Source organism: Salmo salar, chromosome ssa22 (genome assembly GCF_905237065.1).
Source record: "Salmo salar chromosome ssa22, Ssal_v3.1, whole genome shotgun sequence".
In the NCBI taxonomy this organism is placed as follows: domain Eukaryota; kingdom Metazoa; phylum Chordata; class Actinopteri; order Salmoniformes; family Salmonidae; genus Salmo; species Salmo salar.
Window position 1 is genome coordinate 57758670 of NC_059463.1, and position 22055 is coordinate 57780724.

Here is a 22055-nt window from a genome sequence, read left to right on the forward strand (position 1 = left end):
GTAAATAAGAATTTGTTCTTAACTGACTTGCCTAGTTAAATAAAGGATCAATAAAAAAAAATGTTTTAAAATTAAAAGGAAGAGACGCTGTTAAAACACATGGTAATACAGTCATATTGGGGCTCCTGAGTGGAACAGCGGTCTAAGGCACTGCATCTCAGTTCTAGAAGCGTCACTACAGACCCTGGTTCGATTCCAGGCTGTATCACAACCGGCCGTGATCGCGAGTCCCATAGGACGGCGGACAATTGGCCCAGCGTCGTCCGGGTTAGGGTTTGGCCCGGGGTAGGCCGTCATTGTAAATAATAATTGGTTCATCACTGACTTGCTGTTAATAATCAGATGGCTACCCAGACTATTCACATTGACTCCCCCTTTTTGCATCCTCCTTTGCACTGGACTCCACCCACACCCTCACTGGACTCCACCCACACCCTGACACATACTACAACACACACTGCTGCTACTCTATCTACCCTGATTGTCTGAGGACACCTGCTTGTCGAATCATCTCATTCCAAAATCATGGGTATTAATATGGAGTTGGTCCCCCCTTTGCTGCTATAACAGCCTCCACTCTTCTGGGAAGGTTTTTCCACTAGATGTTAGAACATTGCTGCGGGGACTTGCTTCCATTCAGCCACAAGAGAATTAGTGAGGTGGGACACTTGATGTGGGGGCGATTAGGCCAGGTAGCATAGTCCTGGCATCCACCAAACCCAGAAACGTCCATCGGACTGCCCGATGGTGAAGCAGGAGAACGCGTTTCCACTGCTTCAGAGTCCAATGGCTGCGAGCTTTACACCACTCCAGCAAATGTTTGGTATTACGCATGGTGATCTTAGGCTTGTGTGCGGCTGCTTGGCCATGGAAACAGTTATTGTGCTGACGTTGCTTCCAGTGGCAGTTTGGAACTCGGTAGTGAGTGTTGCAACCGATGACAAATGATTTTTCTTCAGCACTTAGCGGTCCCGTTCTGTGAGCTTGTGTGGCCTACCACTTCGCGGCTGAGCCGTTGTTGCTCCTAAATGGTTCTACTTCACAATAACAACATTTACAGTTGACCAGGGCAGCTCTAGCAGGGCAGAAATTTGACGAACTGACTTGTTGGAAAGGTGGCATCCTATGACGGTGTCACATTGAAAGTCACTGAGCTCTTCAGTACAGGCCATTCTACTGCAATTGTTTGTCTATGGAGATTGCATGGCTGTGTGCTCGATTTTATAGACCTGTCAGCAACAAGTGTGGCTGAAATAGCTGAATCCACTCATTTGAAAGGGTGTCCACATACTTTTGACAACGTAGTGCATTACCTCAATTACCTGGTACCCCTGCACATCGACTCGGTACCGGTACTCCTTGTATATAGCCTCATTACTTCCTGGTACCCCTGCACATCAACTCGGTACCGGTACTCCTTGTATATAGCCTCATTACTTCCTGGTACCCCTGCACATCGACTCGGTACCGGTACTCCTTGTATATAGCCTCATTACTTCCTGGTACCCCTGCACATCGACTCGGTACCGGTACTCCTTGTATATAGCCTCATTACTTCCTGGTACCCCTGCACATCGACTCGGTACCAGTACTCCTTGTATATAGCCTCATTACTTCCTGGTACCCCTGCACATCGACTCGGTACCAGTACTCCTTGTATATAGCCTCATTACTTCCTGGTACCCCTGCACATCGACTCGATACCGGTACTCCTTGTATATAGCCTCATTGTTATTTTATTGTGTTACTATTTCTTATTTGGTAATTATTACAATTTGTCTTACTTTTTAACTCTGCATTATTGTGGAAAGGGCTAGTAAATAAGCATGTCACGGTAAAGTCTACACCTGTTATATTCGGCACTTGACAAATAAAATGTGATTTATAACGCTGTACCAAAAAGGGAGAATTTAGACTTGAGAACACCAATATGGTGGAATCAAGTCATGATTTCCAAGAACATGAGTGTGGAGGATAACACCTTAGTCTGTACCTGAGCTGAGCCACTCTCCTCCTCCTCATCCAAATCATCCATAGAGGTAGCCTGGATCTCAGCTGGGTCCATGAGGATGTTGGCTTTGGAGGCCAGGTCATCTAGAAGCACAAAAACACAGCACAACAATTACATCATAATACCACTTCCTTACCAGACAGGCTGTAACCTGCCTCCGGACAGGCTGTAACCTGCCTCCGGACAGGCTGTAACCTGCCTCCGGACAGGCTGTAACCTGCCTCCGGACAGGCTGTAACCTGCCTCCGGACAGGCTGTAACCTGCCTCCGGACAGGCTGTAACCTGCCTCCGGACAGGCTGTAACCTGCCTCCAGACAGGCTGTAACCTGCCTCCAGACAGGCTGTAACCTATCTCCATTATCTTTGGTTTCAAACAATTAGAATGTTTAAACAAGTTCTGACCACCAGGAAGCTACCCTCTCCTGCCAAGCACAAACAGTTCTGATAAATACAGTAGCGATAAACAAGTAGCGAGGCTACATACAGTAGAGAGGCTACATACAGTACAGTAGCTATATACAGTAGAGATAAACAAGAAGCGAGGCTACATACAGTAGCGAGGCTACATACAGTAGCGAGGCTATATACAGTAGAGAGGCTACATACAGTAGAGAGGTTACACACAGTAGAGAGGCTACATACAGTAGAGAGGCTACATACAGTAGAGAGGCTATATACAGTAGAGAGGTTACATACAGTAGAGAGGCTACATACAGTAGTGAGGCTATATACAATAGAGAGGTTATATACAGTAGAGAGGCTACATACAGTAGAGAGGCTATATACAGTAGAGAGGCTACATACAGTAGAGAGGCTATATACAGTAGAGAGGCTACATACAGTAGCGAGGTTACACACAGTAGAGAGGCTACATACAGTAGAGAGGCTACATACAGTAGAGAGGCTACATACAGTAGAGAGGCTACATACAGTAGAGAGGCTACATACAGTAGAGAGGCTACATACAGGCACCGGTGAGTCAGGCTGATTGAGGTAGTATGTACATGAATGTATAGTTAAAGTGACTATGCATATATGATAAACAGAGAGTAGCAGCGTAAAAGAAGGGTTGGGAGTGGGGCACACAATGCAAATAGTCCGGGTAGCCATTTGATTACAGTCATTATTGTGACAGTCTAGTGATGTTGACAGGTTGATCGCTATGGTGATATAGAGAATTCATTACAGCGTCAGTGCTGACCTCTAAGTGTCTGGATATTGTTGTTTACACTTCTTATCACCCAGAACCATCGTAAATCTACAAGTCTATTAAAAATCAGATCAGAGGACGAATCTATAAATCTAGAACTGGTCAGAGGTGTACGCAGGGCCAGGTTCCACCTCCCAGTACTGTGGAAGAGAGGGGACACGTTGTTCATGGCCAGGTGGGGAGGCTACTGCCGCCGACGAATCCAGGTCCTAAACTACTGGAACTTCAAATCCAGTCCATCACATTACGGGGGGCTAAGTGCCCAAAACGCACCCTATTCCCTACACAGTGCACTACTTTTGACCAGAGCTATATAGCCATTGGTCAAAAGTCGTGCACTATGAAGGGAATATGGTGCCATTTGGTACTCATCCCACGTCCAAAACAATCACCAGCCAGCTTCTCCTGCACTAAAGTGGTTGAGCTGCTCCTCCTCCTCCTCCTCCACTAAAGTGGTTGAGCTGCTCCTCCTCCTCCTCCTCCACTAAAGTGGTTGAGCTGCTCCTCCTCCTCCTCCTCCACTAAAGTGGTTGAGCTGCTCCTTCTCCTCCTCCTCCACTAAAGTGGTTGAGCTGCTCCTCCTCCTCCTCCTCCACTAAAGTGGTTGAGCTGCTCCTCCACCTCCTCCTCCACTAAAGTGGTTGAGCTGCTCCTCCTCCTCCACTAAAGTGGTTGAGCTGCTCCTCCTCCTCCTCCTCCACTAAAGTGGTTGAGCTGCTCCTCCTCCTCCACTAAAGTGGTTGAGCTGCTCCTTCTCCTCCTCCTCCACTAAAGTGGTTGAGCTGCTCCTCCTCCTCCTCCTTTACTAAAGTGGTTGAGCTGCTCCTTCTCCTCCTCCTCCACTAAAGTGGTTGAGCTGCTCCTTCTCCTCCTCCTCCACTAAAGTGGTTGAGCTGCTCCTTCTCCTCCTCCTCCACTAAAGTGGTTGAGCTGCTCCTCCTCCTCCTCCTCCACTAAAGTGGTTGAGCTGCTCCTCCACCTCCTCCTCCACTAAAGTGGTTGAGCTGCTCCTCCTCCTCCACTAAAGTGGTTGAGCTGCTCCTCCTCCTCCTCCTCCACTAAAGTGGTTGAGCTGCTCCTCCTCCTCCACTAAAGTGGTTGAGCTGCTCCTTCTCCTCCTCCTCCACTAAAGTGGTTGAGCTGCTCCTCCTCCTCCTCCTTTACTAAAGTGGTTGAGCTGCTCCTTCTCCTCCTCCTCCACTAAAGTGGTTGAGCTGCTCCTCCTCCTCCTCCTTTACTAAAGTGGTTGAGCTGCTCCTTCTCCTCCTCCTCCTCCTTTACTAAAGTGGTTGAGCTGCTCCTTCTCTTCCTCCTCCTCCTCCACTAAAGTGGTTGAGCTGCTCCTCCTCCTCCACTAAAGTGGTTGAGCTGCTCCTTCTCCGCCTCCTCCACTAAAGTGGTTGAGCTGCTCCTCCACCTCCTCCTCCACTAAAGTGGTTGAGCTGCTCCTCCTCCTCCACTAAAGTGGTTGAGCTCCTCCTCCTCCTCCTCCTCCACTAAAGTGGTTGAGCTGCTCCTCCTCCTCCTCCTCCACTAAAGTGGTTGAGCTGCTCCTCCTCCTCCTCCTCCACTAAAGTGGTTGAGCTGCTCCTCCTCCTCCTCCTCCACTAAAGTGGTTGAGCTGCTCCTCCTCCTCCACTAAAGTGGTTGAGCTGCTCCTCCTCCTCCACTAAAGTGGTTGAGCTGCTCCTTCTCCTCCTCCTCCACTAAAGTGGTTGAGCTGCTCCTTCTCCTCCTCCTCCACTAAAGTGGTTGAGCTGCTCCTTCTCCTCCTCCTCCTCCTTTACTAAAGTGGTTGAGCTGCTCCTTCTCTTCCTCCTCCTCCTCCACTAAAGTGGTTGAGCTGCTCCTCCTCCTCCACTAAAGTGGTTGAGCTGCTCCTTCTCCTCCTCCACTAAAGTGGTTGAGCTGCTCCTCCTCCTCCTCCACTAAAGTGGTTGAGCTGCTCCTCCTCCTCCACTAAAGTGGTTGAGCTGCTCCTCCTCCACTAAAGTGGTTGAGCTGCTCCTTCTCCTCCTCCTCCACTAAAGTGGTTGAGCTGCTCCTTCTCCTCCTCCTCCACTAAAGTGGTTGAGCTGCTCCTTCTCCTCCTCCTCCTCCTCCTTTACTAAAGTGGTTGAGCTGCTCCTTCTCTTCCTCCTCCTCCTCCACTAAAGTGGTTGAGCTGCTCCTCCTCCTCCACTAAAGTGGTTGAGCTGCTCCTTCTCCTCCTCCTCCTCCTTTACTAAAGTGGTTGAGCTGCTCCTTCTCTTCCTCCTCCTCCTCCACTAAAGTGGTTGAGCTGCTCCTCCTCCTCCACTAAAGTGGTTGAGCTGCTCCTTCTCCTCCTCCTCCTCCACTAAAGTGGTTGAGCTGCTCCTCCTCCTCCTCCTCCACTAAAGTGGTTGAGCTGCTCCTCCTCCTCCACTAAAGTGGTTGAGCTGCTCCTCCTCCTTCTCCTCCACTAAAGTGGTTGAGCTGCTCCTCCTCCTTCTCCTCCACTAAAGTGGTTGAGCTGCTCCTCCTCCTTCTCCTCCACTAAAGTGGTTGAGCTGCTCCTCCTCCTTCTCCTCCACTAAAGTGGTTGAGCTGCTCCTCCTCCTCCTCCACTAAAGTGGTTGAGCTGCTCCTTCTCCTCCTCCTCCTCCTTTACTAAAGTGGTTGAGCTGCTCCTTCTCCTACTCCTCTACTAAAGTGGTTGAGCTGCTCCTTCTCCTCCTCCTCCACTAAAGTGGTTGAGCTGCTCCTTCTCCTCCTCCTCCACTAAAGTGGTTGAGCTGCTCCTCCACCTCCTCCTCCTCCTCCACTAAAGTGGTTGAGCTGCTCCTCCTCCTCCTCCTCCACTAAAGTGGTTGAGCTGCTCCTCCTCCTTCTCCTCCACTAAAGTGGTTGAGCTGCTCCTCCTCCTCCTCCACTAAAGTGGTTGAGCTGCTCCTTCTCCTCCTCCTCCTCCTTTACTAAAGTGGTTGAGCTGCTCCTTCTCCTACTCCTCTACTAAAGTGGTTGAGCTGCTCCTTCTCCTCCTCCTCCACTAAAGTGGTTGAGCTGCTCCTTCTCCTCCTCCTCCACTAAAGTGGTTGAGCTGCTCCTCCACCTCCTCCTCCTCCTCCACTAAAGTGGTTGAGCTGCTCCTCCTCCTCCTCCTCCACTAAAGTGGTTGAGCTGCTCCTCCTCCTCCTCCTCCACTAAAGTGGTTGAGCTGCTCCTCCTCCTCCTCCACTAAAGTGGTTGAGCTGCTCCTTCTCCTCCACTAAAGTGGTTGAGCTGCTCCTCCTCCTCCTCCTCCTCCACTAAAGTGGTTGAGCTGCTCCTTCTCCGCCTCCTCCACTAAAGTGGTTGAGCTGCTCCTTCTCCTGCACTAAAGTGGTTGAGCTGCTCCTTCTCCTCCTCCTCCTCTAAAGTGCTTGAGCTGCTCCTTCTCCGCCTCCTCCACTAAAGTGGTTGAGCTACTCCTTCTCCACCTCCTCCACTAAAGTGGTTGAGCTGCTCCTTCTCCTCCACTAAAGTGGTTGAGCTGCTCCTCCTCCTCCTCCTCCACTAAAGTGGTTGAGCTGCTCCTCCTCCACTAAAGTGGTTGAGCTGCTCCTCCTCCACTAAAGTGGTTGAGCTGCTCCTTCTCTTCCTCCTCCTCCTTCTCCTCCTCCACTAAAGTGGTTGAGCTGCTCCTCCTCCTCCACTAAAGTGGTTGAGCTCCTCCTCCTCCTCCTCCTCCACTAAAATGGTTGAGCTGCTCCTCCTCCTCCACTAAAGTGGTTGAGCTGCTCCTCCTCCTCCTCCTCCACTAAAGTGGTTGAGCTGCTCCTCCTCCTCCTCCTCCACTAAAGTGGTTGAGCTGCTCCTCCTCCTCCTCCTCCACTAAAGTGGTTGAGCTGCTGCTCCTCCTCTAAAGTGGTTGAGCTGCTCCTCCTTCTACCTCTCCACTAAAGTGGTTGAGCTGCTCCTTCTCTTCCTCCTCCTCCTTCTCCTCCTCCACTAAAGTGGTTGAGCTGCTCCTCCTCCTCCACTAAAGTGGTTGAGCTGCTCCTCCTCCTCCTCCTCCACTAAAGTGGTTGAGCTGCTCCTCCTCCTCCTCCTCCACTAAAGTGGTTGAGCTGCTCCTCCTCCTCCTCCTCCACTAAAGTGGTTGAGCTGCTCCTCCTCCTCCACTAAAGTGGTTGAGCTGCTCCTCCTCCTCCACTAAAGTGGTTGAGCTGCTCCTTCTCCTCCTCCTCCACTAAAGTGGTTAAGCTGCTACTCCTCCTTCTCCTCCACTAAAGTGGTTGAGCTGCTCCTCCTCCTCCACTAAAGTGGTTGAGCTGCTCCTCCTCCTCCACTAAAGTGGTTGAGCTGCTCCTCCTCCTCCACTAAAGTGGTTGAGCTGCTCCTCCTCCTCCACTAAAGTGGTTGAGCTGCTCCTTCTCCTCCTCCTTTACTAAAGTGGTTGAGCTGCTCCTTCTCCTCCTCCTCCTCCACTAAAGTGGTTGAGCTGCTCCTTCTCCTCCTCCTCCACTAAAGTGGTTGAGCTGCTCCTTCTCCTCCTCCTCCTCCACTAAAGTGGTTGAGCTGCTCCTCCTCCTCCTCCTCCTCCACTAAAGTGGTTGAGCTGCTCCTCCTCCTTCTCCTCCACTAAAGTGGTTGAGCTGCTCCTCCGCCTTCTCCTCCACTAAAGTGGTTGAGCTGCTCCTCCTCCTTCTCCTCCACTAAAGTGGTTGAGCTGCTCCTCCTCCTTCTCCTCCACTAAAGTGGTTGAGCTGCTCCTCCTCCTTCTCCTCCACTAAAGTGGTTGAGCTGCTCCTTCTCCTCCTCCTCCACTAAAGTGGTTGAGCTGCTCCTCCTCCTCCACTAAAGTGGTTGAGCTGCTCCTCCTCCTCCACTAAAGTGGTTGAGCTGCTCCTCCTCCTCCTCCACTAAAGTGGTTGAGCTGCTCCTCCTCCTCCTCCACTAAAGTGGTTGAGCTGCTCCTCCTCCTCCTCCTCCACTAAAGTGGTTGAGCTGCTCCTCCTCCTCCTCCTCCACTAAAGTGGTTGAGCTGCTCCTTCTCCTCCTCCTCCACTAAAGTGGTTGAGCTGCTCCTTCTCCTCCTCCTCCACTAAAGTGGTTGAGCTGCTCCTCCTCCTCCACTAAAGTGGTTGAGCTGCTCCTTCTCCTCCTCCTCCTCCTCCACTAAAGTGGTTGAGCTGCTCCTCCTCCACCACTAAAGTGGTTGAGCTGCTCCTCCTTCTCCTCCTCCATTAAAGTGGTTGAGCTGCTCCTTCTCCTCCTCCTACACTAGTGGTTGAGCTGCTCCTCCTCCTCCTCCACTAAAGTGGTTGAGCTGCTCCTCCTCCTCCTCCACTAAAGTGGTTGAGCTGCTCCTTCTCCTCCTCCACTAAAGTGGTTAAGCTGCTCCTCCTCCTCCTCCTCCACTAAAGTGGTTGAGCTGCTCCTTCTCCTCCACTAAAGTGGTTGAGCTGCTCCTTCTGCTCCTCCTCCACTAAAGTGGTTGAGCTGCTCCTCCTCCTCCTCTACTAAAGTGGTTGAGCTGCTCCTCCTCTTCTACTAAAGTGGTTGAGCTGCTCCTCCTCCTCCACTAAAGTGGTTGAGCTGCTCCTCCTCCTCCTCCACTAAAGTGGTTGAGCTGCTCCTCCTCCTCCTCTACTAAAGTGGCTGAGCTGTCCTCCTCCTCTACTAAAGTGGCTGAGCTGCTCCTCCTCCTCCTCTACTAAAGTGGTTGAGCTGCTCTTCCTCCTTCTCCTCCTCCTCCACTAAAGTGGTTGATTGAAATCTATACTGTACAAAAATATAAAACGTAACATGCAACAATTTACTGACTAGGTAGCCTAGTGGTTAGAGCATTGGACTAGTAACCGAAAGGTTGCCAGATCAAATCCCCGAGCCGACAAGGTAAAAATCTGTTGTTCTGCCCCTGAACAACGCAGTTAACCCAGTGTTCCTAGGTCGTCATTATAAATAAGAATTTGTTCTTAACTGACTTGCCTAGTTAAATAAAAGTAAAATAAAAAAAATGCATTAAGGCCCTAATCTACAGAGTTCACATGACTGGGAATACAGATATGCATCTGTTGGTCAGATGCGGGCGTCGATGAAAAAAAGTCCGTATTTAGTGTGACCACCATTTGCCTCATGCAGCGAGACACATCTCCTTCGCATAGAGTTGATCAGGCTGTTGATTGTGTCCTGTGGAATGTTTTCCCCACTGCTCTTCAATGGCTGTGCGAAGTTTCTGGATATTGGCGGGAAATTAAACATGATGTTGTACACATCCATCCAGAGCATCCCAAACATGCTCAATGGGTGACATGTCAGGTTTGTTAGCAGGCGATGGAAGAACTGGGACATTTTCAGCTTCCAGTAATTGTGTAAAGATACTAGCTGAAACGAGACGATGACAGAGGATGAACGGCACGACAATGGGCCTCAGGATCTCGTCACGGTATCTCTGTGCATTCAAGTTGCCATCAATAAAATGCAATTGTGTTCGTTGTCCATAGCTTCGTTGTTCGTACGTGGTGTGCGGTTGTGGGCCCGTTGAACTTACTGCCAAATTCTTAAAAATGACATTCGAGGTGGGTTATGGTAGAGAAATGAACATTCAATGCTCTGGTGGACATTCCTGCATTCAGCATGCCAATTGCACGCTCCCTCAAAACTTGAGACATCTGTAACATTGTGTTGTGTGACAAATCTGCACATTTTAGAGAGTGGCCTTTTATTGTCCACAGCACAAGTTGCACCTGTACAATGATCATGCTGTTTAATCCGCTTCTTGATATGCCACGCCTGTCAGGTAGATGGATTATCTTGGCAAAAGATTAAATCCCTATTTGTGAGCATTTTAACAAATTTGTTCAAAACATGATAGAAAAAAAACATTTAGAAAAATGTTGCGCATTTCTGGGATCTTTTATTTTCAGTCATGAAACATGGGACCAACACTTTACATGTTGTGTTCATATTTTTGTTCAGTGTAGATGTAATGTCAAACTACATTAAAGAGAGGAGATATATAGAGGGGAACCACCATCTCCTGGTCAGCTCAACTGGACCTCACGTTATTCACCACCACCACCATCTCCTGGTCAGCTCAACTGGACCTCATGTTATTCACCACCACCACCACCATCTCCTGGTCAGCTCAACTGGACCTCATGTTATTCACCACCACCACCACCATCTCCTGGTCAGCTCAACTGGACCTCATGTTATTCACCACCACCACCATCTCCTGGTCAGCTCAACTGGACCTCATGTTATTCACCACCACCACCATCTCCTGGTCAGCTCAACTGGACCTCATGTTATTCACCACCACCACCACCACCATCTCCTGGTCAGCTCAACTGGACCTCATGTTATTCACCACCATCTCCTGGTCAGCTCAACTGGACCTCATGATATTCACTACCACCACCATCTCCTGGTCAGTTCAACCGGACCTCATGTTATTCACTACCACCACCATCTCCTGGTCAGCTCAACTGGACCTCATGATATTCACCACCACCACCACCACCACCATCTCCTGGTCAGCTCAACTGGACCTCATGTTATTCACCACCACCACCACCATCTCCTGGTCAGCTCAACTGGACCTCATGTTATTCACCACCACCACCACCATCTCCTTGTCAGCTCAACTGGACCTCATGATATTCACCACCACCACCATCTCCTGGTCAGCTCAACTGGACCTTATGTTACACTAAACAAAAATATAAATTGCAACATGTAAAGGGTTGGTCCCATATTTCATGAGCTGAAAAAAAAAAACAATCCCCGATATTTTCCATAAACACAAAAAGCTTGTTTCTCTCACATTTTGTGCACACATTTTTTTTTACATCACTTTTAGTGATTGCTGCATGGTAGAATTATATTTTTGTTCAGTATCCATCTATATGAATCACCGTAGATTTGTATTCACTACTGCCCTTTCCTGTATACATGCCATCTTGTCCTGTCCTTCCTGTCCCAAACGCCGCTTCCAATTCTCTCTCCCTTTCCACCGTATCCCATTTGAATGACCGCTTAGCCTGGATGGGAGGCTGCTGGGAAACATTAGGACGATGTTGGAAGCAGTAGGGCGGGGTGATGTAACCAGCTGCTGTTACACACAGCAAAACACAAGGACTACATCCCAAATGGCACCCTATTCCCTATATAGCCTAGTGCACTAATATTAAAACGTACACTATATAGGGAATAGGATGTGATTTGAGACGTAACTCAGGCCATAGCATTACACCTGAAGCCAGATGGGTAGTGTAGTGTTTGAACTCTATGATGAAAGAGGTTCAAGGCAGACAGTTCAAACATCTGTTATTCTCCAACGTCATCAAAAAGACTCAATACGACACTGATTCAACAAATGGGAGCTACAGTATAAATGTTTCACCGTTTCCCCTTTTTTTTCCAATTCTGATCCCGATAGAGATGGAAAACACACTCACACAGTGATAGACGGGTTACTACAGACCGGGTTTATTGCCGGGCTGTGCCACAACCCGGCCGTGGCTGGGAGTCCCGTAGGACGGCGCACAATTGGCTGAGCGTCGTCCGGGAGGGTTTGGGCCGGTGAGGCTTTAGTTGGCTAATCGCACTATAGCGACTCCTTGTGGAGGGCCGGGTGCCTGCGGGCTGACCCCAGTCGCCAGTTGAACTGTGTTTTCCTCCGACACATTGGTGCGGCTGGCCTTCTGGGTTAAGCTGGCAGGTGTTTCGGAGCGCGATTAGGCGGGTCATGTTTCAGAGGACGCATGACTCCACCATCACCTCTCCCGAGCCCGTCGGGGAGTTGCAGCGATGAGACAAGATCGAAAAATTGGGGAAAAAAAGGGGGTAATTGTAGAAACATTTTATGCAAAAATAAAACACACACACATCGAAAACAGTCTCAGGTAGATGAATGTTACATGCTTTATTCACCAAACTACGATAACAACCAGAAACCACCATCCAAATGAATACAAATGGGGATGATTTGGTAGTTGTTTCGTAAGTTTATTTGACAAGGGCCGTGTGCAATTAAAACATAAAGGTAACTCTTACCTTGATCTCACAGGAAATGTTATGCATTGTACCAGATATACTGTAGCTAGAGCACTAATGTTCATCTCTACTCCCTAGAGCAGGGCCCCCTTACCCTGTTCCTGGAGCGCTAACGTCCTGTAACTTCACTTTAACCCTATTCCTGGAGCGCTAACGTCCTGTAACTTCACTCCAACCCTGTTCCTGGAGCGTTAACGTCCTGTAACTTCACTCCAACCCTGTTCCTGGAGCGTTAACGTCCTGTAACTTCACTCCAACCCTGTTCCTGGAGCGTTAACGTCCTGTAACTTCACTCCAACCCTGTTCCTGGAGCGTTAACGTCCTGTAACTTCACTCCAACAATGTTCCTGGAGAGTTAATGTAACTTCAGTCCTACCCTGTTCCTGGAGCGCTAACGTCCTGTAACTTCCTTCCTACCCTGTTCCTGGATCGCTAACGCCCTGTAACTTCACTTTAACCCTGTTCCTGGAGAGTTAACGTCCTGTAACTTCATCCCTACCCTGTTTCTGGAGCGCTAACGTCCTGTAACTTCACCCCTACCCTGTTTCTGGAGCGCTAACGTCCTGTAACTTCACTCGTACCCTGTTCCTGGAGCGCTAACGTCCTGTAACTTCATTACTACCCTGTTCCTGGAGCGCTAACGTCCTGTAACTTCATTCCTACCCTGTTCCTGGAGCGCTAACGTCCTGTAACTTCACTTTAAACCTATTCCTGGAGAGTTAACGTCCTGTAACTTCATTCCTACCCTGTTCCTGGAGCGCTAACGTCCTGTAACTTCACTTCTACCCTGTTCCTGGAGCGCTAACATCCTGTAACTTCACTTTAACCCTATTCCTGGAGAGCTAACGTCCTGTAACTTGAATCCAACCTTGTTCCTAGAGAGCTAACGTCCTGTAACTTGAATCCAACCCTAATCTAGCACAATTCATTTTAATAATTAGCTGGTTGATAAGCTCAATCAGACTAGTTACAGCTGGGGTTGAGTGGTAGGAGACAGGTAGGTAGAGTAAATACTGAGGGGAGCAGGATTTCACTCAGCGAAAGAGAAGTAGCAGTGTTTCTGAAGTATGAGGCCTTAGTTACATACCCAGTTAAGAGTCTATAAACACATGCAACAGTAGGAGTAGGCGTTTACACACACGCCCCCTCCACTACAGACCCCGCCGCACACACACACACACACCTGTCTACAGACCCCACCACATGTTCCCTCTAAATCAACGGCCATGGAACCCTGGAAACCCAGCCAGCTCCGTTTCCTCACAACACAAAATCAATGCAGCCGGGAAGTTCTCCTGGAAGAATAAACATATTGGAAAAATAAAAAATAAAAACAGACAAGATTTAAAGCTCAGCTCATTTCATTAAAGGGGAGTACAAGATATTCCACTCTACTCCTTGGCAATCAAGGCACTAAGACAGGGACTGCGTTTCACCACAACACGCAGCCTAAATACTACCTTCATAAAAATCAATATCCTCGTATAAACTTGTCAGAGATGAACACAACAACCACTTCCTGTGTATCCACAAGGCTTCCGACAAGCACTAAAATAAGAGCACTTTAATGTCCATTGTACTTACAGTTCACAGATTATTTTCTTTTTTAAATCAAGCTTTACACAAGGCCTCAGATTGAAGCAGTAAAAGTCACTGTTAGACTGCTCTATAGAGCTGGAAACAGGCAGTTTGTGGTAGGGAAGGACAAAGAGTACAACTCCCTCTAGTGCTTCTCATAGGCAGCACACTATTCCCTATAGAGTACCACAGTATGAGTCATAATACCCATAAAACCTAGCAGTCACACAAGGAAAAGGTTCCAAATTGTTTTTTCCACCATTCATGTGGATTTTAGAAACACTTCAAATAAGGGATGTGTTTCGTGTAACCTGGCGTGACGCTTTGATAACAGTGTAAATCTCTCTCTGACAAGGTGACTTTTGTCAATATAGTTGCCTGTATTTACCTCCCAAAAATGTAACGCTAATTAGCTGCTAAACTGGCTATCATACAGAACTATAAATGCTTGTCTCAAGATTCACGTCACTCACCAGGGCCCATAATGATCTGGACGATACTGCCTAATGTAGCCATTTTAAATGCATGATTTAATTTATACAATTTATAAAAACAAGTCCAGCGTTCTAGTTAAATAGCTAGCTAACTTGGCGAAGCTAGGCGTTCTTGATAATGTATGTTTGTGTCTGTGGAGGGTGGGTAGCCTCCTTCAAGTAGCCCAATATTGTCCTTGTAGCTACCCTAGCTAGCTGTATTATTTTGGTCTGGCGTTTTGAGAGGTTAACTTTACTGCAGGGAAGACATTGATCTGTTAGCTGGTACCCTCTGGACAGCAGATCTTTTGTTTAGCTAGTAAACAAGGTTATGTCGTCTTATTTAGTCCTACCTGCTATGAAGGTTTTAAAATGTATTGGTATTCACACATTTATTTTTGAGGTAGAATTACTCTCGTCATGTTATTGATGTTTGTTTTGTAGGTAGAATTACTGTCATGTTACCTGCCCGTGGTTACCTGCCCAACACTTTTACCCGCTAGGCTACCTTCTGCCCTAGACGCAGACATTCAAGCAGGACTTTGAGAGCAAGGATCCCAAGTCTCCAATGGTCCCACTACAAGTTGATGTGTGACCACACATATTCTTCCATCACCATAGTAACTATGATTACTAACCTGGGACACAGATCACCATAGTAACTATGATCACTAACCTGGGACATAGATCACCATAGTAACTATGATCACTAACCTGGGACACAGATCACCATAGTAACTATGATCACTAACCTGGGACATAGATCTATTGTTCATGGCTCCCGAGTGGCGTAGCGGTCTAAGGCACTGCGTCTCAGTGCAAGAGGCATTACTACAGTCCCGGTTCGAATACAGGCTATATCACATCCGACCGTGATTCGGAGTGCCATAGGGCGGCGCACAATTGGCCCAGTGACATCCGGGTTTGGCTGGGGTAGGCCGTCATTGCAAATAAGAATTTGTTCTTACCCGACTTGCCTAGTGAAATAAAAGTTACATTTAAAAAAACAACTGGCAGTGACTGGTGCTGAAAATATAGCTAACTTGTTATGCAAGTATTGCACACCAACAGATATTTACAAACAAGAGGGCTTAATTGGAGTATATTTCTCAGAAGTTTCTTTCCATGACTGATGCAACACGAAAAAGCATTAAAGACAGAGTTAATGAGTACTTGAGGTCACAGAGAAAGTCTGGACATGGCCTGCTCTCCCTTATGTAAGGAATTAAGCACTTTCCCATGTTTACTACAGTATGTACTGTAGGCTATGTTTACTTGTCACACTGCACAGTAGCCTAATAAACAAATGAAGGTGGCTTATAACTTCAAAATGCTTTATTATCCAAATGTAAAAGCATGTAGTACAGTACTGTATTTTTTCATCATCTTTACACTTTCGTTAATAAAATAATGACAAAAATTCTCTTTCAAATGCAGATGTTGATTTAGTTACGGATCCATAAGAAATAACTATGAGAATAAATATCACTGATTTACAGAAATATTGGAACAAAGTTGTCTAATGAAGGCAAACAACTTAGAATCCTCCAAAGCTGTAGCCTACTCCCGACCGTCACGTTGTACTGCGACATATTTTCCATTCCATCCAAACGAAAAACCCTGAGGGTTTCGTTTTTCTCAGAAAAGAAACACCATAACATTAATCAAATTAATTAAGCCAAATTTCTTAAAATCAATCCCAAATAGAATGTTATTATAGAAAGGGTTTTAAATTCTCTGGAATTGCCAATATGGAAGACTATCAAATGCTTCTCAAAGATGCCCTCTGGTGGTCAAACTAGCACTAACTTGCATTAATAGAAAAAATGGCTGACAATTAAATAACGTGCCACAGAATGCTGCAGCAGCCCGCAAGGTATGCCGCAACTTTTAAAGGAGAAACCACTGTGTTGATAAAAGTCACCTTGTCTGAGAGAGATTTAAACGGTTATCAAAACGTCACGCCAGAGAAAGCCTCGATTTCACACAGATCTTGTTTGAAATGGTTCTAAAATAAATTAAGGTTAAAAAAAAAGATTGGAACCATTTTATGGGTAATACGACGTGTCCACTGTGGGGCGCAATATAGTGCTAAGTGATTAACCAAAATGTTATTTTGTATTGAATTGACCAATGTTCTGTAAGCGCACCGCGAAGTGTCTCCTGAGATAAATCAAATTAACCCCGAACTGTGAGATATAGTAGGGCGTTAAAGTTTCCAACAGGCCAATATTCGTCAAAATTAGCACATTTCCTGCCCTAAACAAACTACAATGATCATTATATACTGCTCAAAAAAATAAAGGGAACACTTAAACAACACATCCTAGATCTGAATGAAAGAAATAATCTTATTAAATACTTTTTTCTTTACACAGTTGAATGTGCTGACAACAAAAATCACACAAAAATAATCAATGGAAATCCAATTTATCAACCGATGGAGATCTGGATTTGGAGTCACACTCAAAATTAAAGTGTAAAACCACACTACAGGCTGATCCAACTTTGATGTAATGTCCTTAAAACAAGTCAAAATGAGGCTCAGTAGTGTGTGTGGCCTCCACGTGCCTGTATGACCTCCCTACAACGCCTGGGCATGCTCCTGATGAGGTGGCGGATGGTCTCCTGAGGGATCTCCTCCCAGACCTGGACTAAAGCATCCGCCAACTCCTGGACAGTCTGTGGTGCAACGTGGCGTTGGTGGATGGAGCGAGACATGATGTCCCAGATGTGCTCAATTGGATTAAGGTCTGGGGAACGGGCGGGCCAGTCCATAGCATCAATGCCTTCCTCTTGCAGGAACTGCTGACACACTCCAGCCACATGAGGTCTAGCATTGACTTGCATTAGGAGGAACCCAGGGCCAACCGCACCAGCATATGGTCTCACAAGGGGTCTGAGGATCTCATCTCGGTACCTAATGGCAGTCAGGCTACCTCTGGCGAGCACATGGAGGGCTGTGCGGCCCCCCAAAGAAATGCCACCCCACACCATGACTGACCCACCGCTAAACCGGTCATGCTGGAGGATGTTGCAGGCAGCAGAACGTTCTCCACGGCGTCTCCAGACTCTGTCACGTCTGTCACATGTGCTCAGTGTGAACCTGCTTTCATCTGTGAAGAGCACAGGGAGCCAGTGGCGAATTTGCCAATCTTGGTGTTCTCTGGCAAATGCCAAACGTCCTGCACGGTGTTGGGCTGTAAGCACAACCCCCACCTGTGGACGTCGGGCCCTCATACCGCCCTCATGGAGTCTGTTTCTGACCGTTTGAGCAGACACATGCACATTTGTGACCTGCTGGAGGTCATTTTGCAGGGCTCTGGCAGTGCTTCTCCTGCTCCTCCTTGCACAAAGGCGGAGGTAGCGGTCCTGCTGGTGGGTTGTTGCCCTCCTACGGCCTCCTCCACATCTCCTGATGTACTGGCCTCTCTCCTGGTAGCGCCTCAATGCTCTGGACACTACACTGACAGACACAGCAAACCTTCTTGCCACAGTTCGCATTGATGTACCATCCTGGATGAGCTGCACTACCTGAGCCACTTGTGTGGGTTGTAGACTCCGTCTCATGCTACCACTAGAGTGAAAGCACCGCCAGCATTCAAAAGTGACCAAAACATCAGCCAGGAAGCATAGGAACTGAGAAGTGGTCTGTGGTCCCCACCTGCAGAACCACTCCTTTATTGGGGGTGTCTTGCTAATTGGCTATAATTTCCACCTGTTGTCTATTCCATTTGCACAACAGCATGTGAAATGTATTGTCAATCAGTGTTGCTTCCTATGTGGACAGTTTGATTTCACAGAAGTGTGATTGACTTGGAGTTACATTGTGTTGTTTAAGTATTTTTTTGAGCAGTGTACATTGCGCGCCTACTTGTCCGGTCTGTGTGGGAAGAGTGGAAGTGGTGAAAGATATTTTACAATAAACAAACTGACAACAGACTCAGCACACTTAAAGGGAAGGGCATTCAACAAGCACAGCACTTACAAAACTGACTGATGAATGGCTGAGAGAAATATAAAAATTTTTAAATTGTGGGGGCTGTTTTGTTAAGACTTCAATGCGGCTTATAACATTATTGATCATAGTGCTGATGGCTGATGGAAAAATGTACGTGTTATGGCTTCACATTCAAAATGTTTTGGGACACGTAAAGTCCATGGAGAATACGAGCACCTCCTCCCAGCTGCCCACTGCACTGAGGCTAGGAAACTGCACTGTCACCACCAATAAATCTACGATAGTCGATAATTTCAATAAGCATTTTTCTACGGCTGGCTATGCTTTCCACCTGGTTACCCCTACCAACAGCTCTGCACACCCTGCAGCAACTTGCCCAAACCCCCCCATGCTTCTCCTTCACCCAAATCCAGATAGGCTGATGTTCTGCAAAATATGGATCCTACAAATCTGCTGGGCTACACAATCTGGACCCTCTCTTTCTAAAATGATCCGCCAAAATTGTTGCAACCCCTATTACAAGCCTGTTCAACCTCTCTTTCGTGTCGTCTGAGATCCCCAAAGATTGGAAAGCTCCCGCGGTCATCCCCCTCTTCAAAGGGGGAGACACTCTAAACCCAAACTGTTTTAAACCTATATCCATCCTGCCCTGCCTTTCTAAAATCTTCGAAAGCCAAGTTAACAAACAGATAACCGACCATTTTGAATCCCACTGTACCTTCTCCACTACGCAATCTGGTTTCCAAGCTGGTCATGGGTGCACCTCAGTCACGCTCAAGGTCCTAAACAATATCATAACCGCCATCGATAAGAGACAATACTGTGCAGCTGTATTCATCGACCTGGCCAAGGCTTTCGACTCTGTCAATCACCACATTCTTATCGGCAGACTCAACAACATTGGTTTCTCAAATGACTGCCTCGAATGGTTCACCAACTACTTCTCAGATCGATTTGACACACTGAACTCTGAGGGGCCTGTTGTCCAGACCTCTGGCTGTCTCTATGGGGGTGCCACAGGGTTCAATTCTTGGGCCGACTCTTTTCTCTGTTTACATCAATGTCGCTCTTGCTGCAGGTGATTCTCTGATCCACCTCCACGTAGACGACACCATTCTGTATACATCTGGCCCTTCTTTGGACACTGTGTTAGCCAACCTCCAGACAAGCTTCAATGCCATACAACACTCCTTCCGTGGCCTCCAACTGCTCTTAAATGCTAGTGAAACTAAATGCATGCTCTGTAACCGATTGCTGCCCGCACCCGCCCACCCGACTAGCATCACTACCCTGGACAGTTCTGACCTAGAATATGTGGACAACTACAAATACCTAGGTGTCTGGTTAGACTGTAAACTCTCCTTCCAGACTCACATTAAGCATCTCCAATCCAAAATTAAATCTAGAATTGGCTTCCTATTTCGCAACAAAGGATCTTTCACTCATGTTGCCAAACATACCCTCGTAAAACGGACTATTGTACCGATCCTTGACTTTGGCGATGTCATTTACAAAATAACCTCCAACACTCTACTCTGCAAACTGGATGTAGTCTATCACAGTGCCATCTGTTTTGTCACCAAAGCACAGATATACTACCCACCACTGCGACCTGTATGCTCTCGTTGGCTGGCCCTCGCTTCATATTCGTCGCCAAACCCACTGGCTCCAGGTCATCTATAAGTCTTTGCTAAGTAAAGCCCCGCCTGGTCACTGGTCACCATAGCAACACCCACCTGTAGCACACGCTCCAGCAGGTATGTTTCACTGGTCATCCACAAAGCCAACACCTCCTTTGGCCGCCTTCCCTTCCAGTTCTCTGCTGCCAATGACTTGAATGAATTGCAAAAATCACTGAAGCTGGAGTCATATCTCCCTCTCTAACTTTAAGCATCAGCTGTCAGAGCAGCTTACTGATCACTGAACACAGCCAATCTGTAAAAAGCACACCCAACTACCTTATCCCCATAGTTATTTATCTTCTTGCTCTTTTGCACCCCAGTATCTCTACTTGCACATCATCATCTGCACATCCATCACTCCAGTGTTAATGCTAAATTGTAATTATTTCACCACTATGGCCTATTTATTGCCTACCTCCCTACTCCTCTACACTTACATAGATTTTTATATTGTGTTATTGACTGTACGTTTGTTTATGTGTAACTGTGTTGTTGTTTGTGTCACACTGCTTTGCTTTATCTTGGCCAGGTCGCAGTTGTAAATGAGAACTTGTTATCAACTGGCCTACCTGGTTAAATAAAAGGTGAAATAAAATAAAAATAAATAAAAAACATCCCCTGCTATATTGCGGATAAAGAGTTACCTGTCTTACAGAACACATAGCATGTTCTTTAATGGAAGCCTCTCCAACATAATCCACGTAGAATCAGGAATTCCCCAGGGCAGCTGTCTCGGCCCATTACTTTTTCAATCTTTACTAATGACATGCCACTGGCTTTGAGTAAAGCCAGAGTGTCTATGTATGCGGATGACTCAACACTATACATGTTAGCTACTACAGCAACTGAAATGACAGCAACTCTTAACAAAGATCTGAAGTTAGATTCAGAATGGGTGGCAAGAATAAGTTAGTCCTAAATATTTTTAAACTAAAAGCATGGTATTTGCAACAAATCATTTACTAAACGCTAAACCTCAAATAAATAACGTGGAAAATGAGTAAGTTGAGGTGAGTAAACTGCTTGGAGTAACCATGGATTGTAAACTGTCCATACTAAAGCACTGCTCTGACTGCTCTAACAGCATTGTCAACAAGGCAGGTCCTACAGGCCCTAGTTTTGTCACACCTGGACTACTGTTCAGTCGTGTGGTCAGGTGCCACAAAATAGGACTTAGGAAAATTACAATTGGCCCAGAACAGGGCAGCACGCCTGGCATTTAAATGTACATGGAGAGCTAACATTAACAATATGCATGTCAACCTCTCCTGGCTCAAAGTGGATTGACTTCATCACTTCTTGTATTTGTGAGAGGTATTGACATGTTGAATGCACCAAGCTGTCTGTTTAAACTACTAGCACACAGCTCAGACACCCCATGCATACCATACAAGACATGCCACCAGAGGTCTCTTCACAGTCCCCAAGTCCAGAACAGACTACGCGAGGTGCACAATACTACATAGAGCCATGACTACATGGAACTCTATTCCACATCAGGTAACTGATGCAAGCAGTAGAATCAGATTCATAAAACAGATAAAAATACACCTTATGGAACAGCGGGGACTGTGAAGATACACAAAGTAACAGACACGCACATGCACTCTACACACACAGTAATATTGTTTTATGGTGGTATTAAACATTTTGTATTGTAGATATGTAGTGGTGTAATAATGTTATGATGTAGTGTTTATCTTTTGTTTTATATGTAATGTAAGTGCCTTAATGTGTTTGGACCCCAGGAAGAGTAGCTGTTGCATTGGCAGGAACTAATGGGGATCCATAATAAACCCCAGGAAGAGTAGCTGCTGCCTTGACAGGAACTAATGGGGGTCCATAATAAACCCCAGGAAGAGTAGCTGCTGCCTTGACAGGAACTAATGGGGATCCATAATAAACCCCAGGAAGGGTAGCTGCTGCCTTGGCAGGAACTAACGGGGATCCATAATAAACCACAGGAAGAGTAGCTGCTGCCTTGGCAGGATCAAATGGGGATCCATAATAAACCCCAGGAAGAGTAGCTGCTGCCTTGGCAGGAACTAATGGGGACCCATAATAAACCCCCAGGAAGAGTAGCTGCTGCCTTGGCAGGATCAAATGGGGATCCATAATAAACCCCCAGGAAGA

General features: G+C 47.0%; 1 protein-coding gene across 2 annotated transcripts in view; it reads right to left on the bottom strand.

Moving 5' to 3' along the window:
• Nucleotides 1-22055, bottom strand: part of rnf123 (ring finger protein 123) — a 270077-nt gene that overhangs the window by 217574 nt on the left and 30448 nt on the right. For both annotated transcript variants that reach the window (XM_014168343.2, XM_014168342.2), the window contains exon 21: nt 1994-2094. In XM_014168343.2, coding sequence (XP_014023818.1) covers nt 1994-2094 — 101 coding nt within the window. The remainder of the gene's footprint in view (nt 1-1993; nt 2095-22055) is intronic.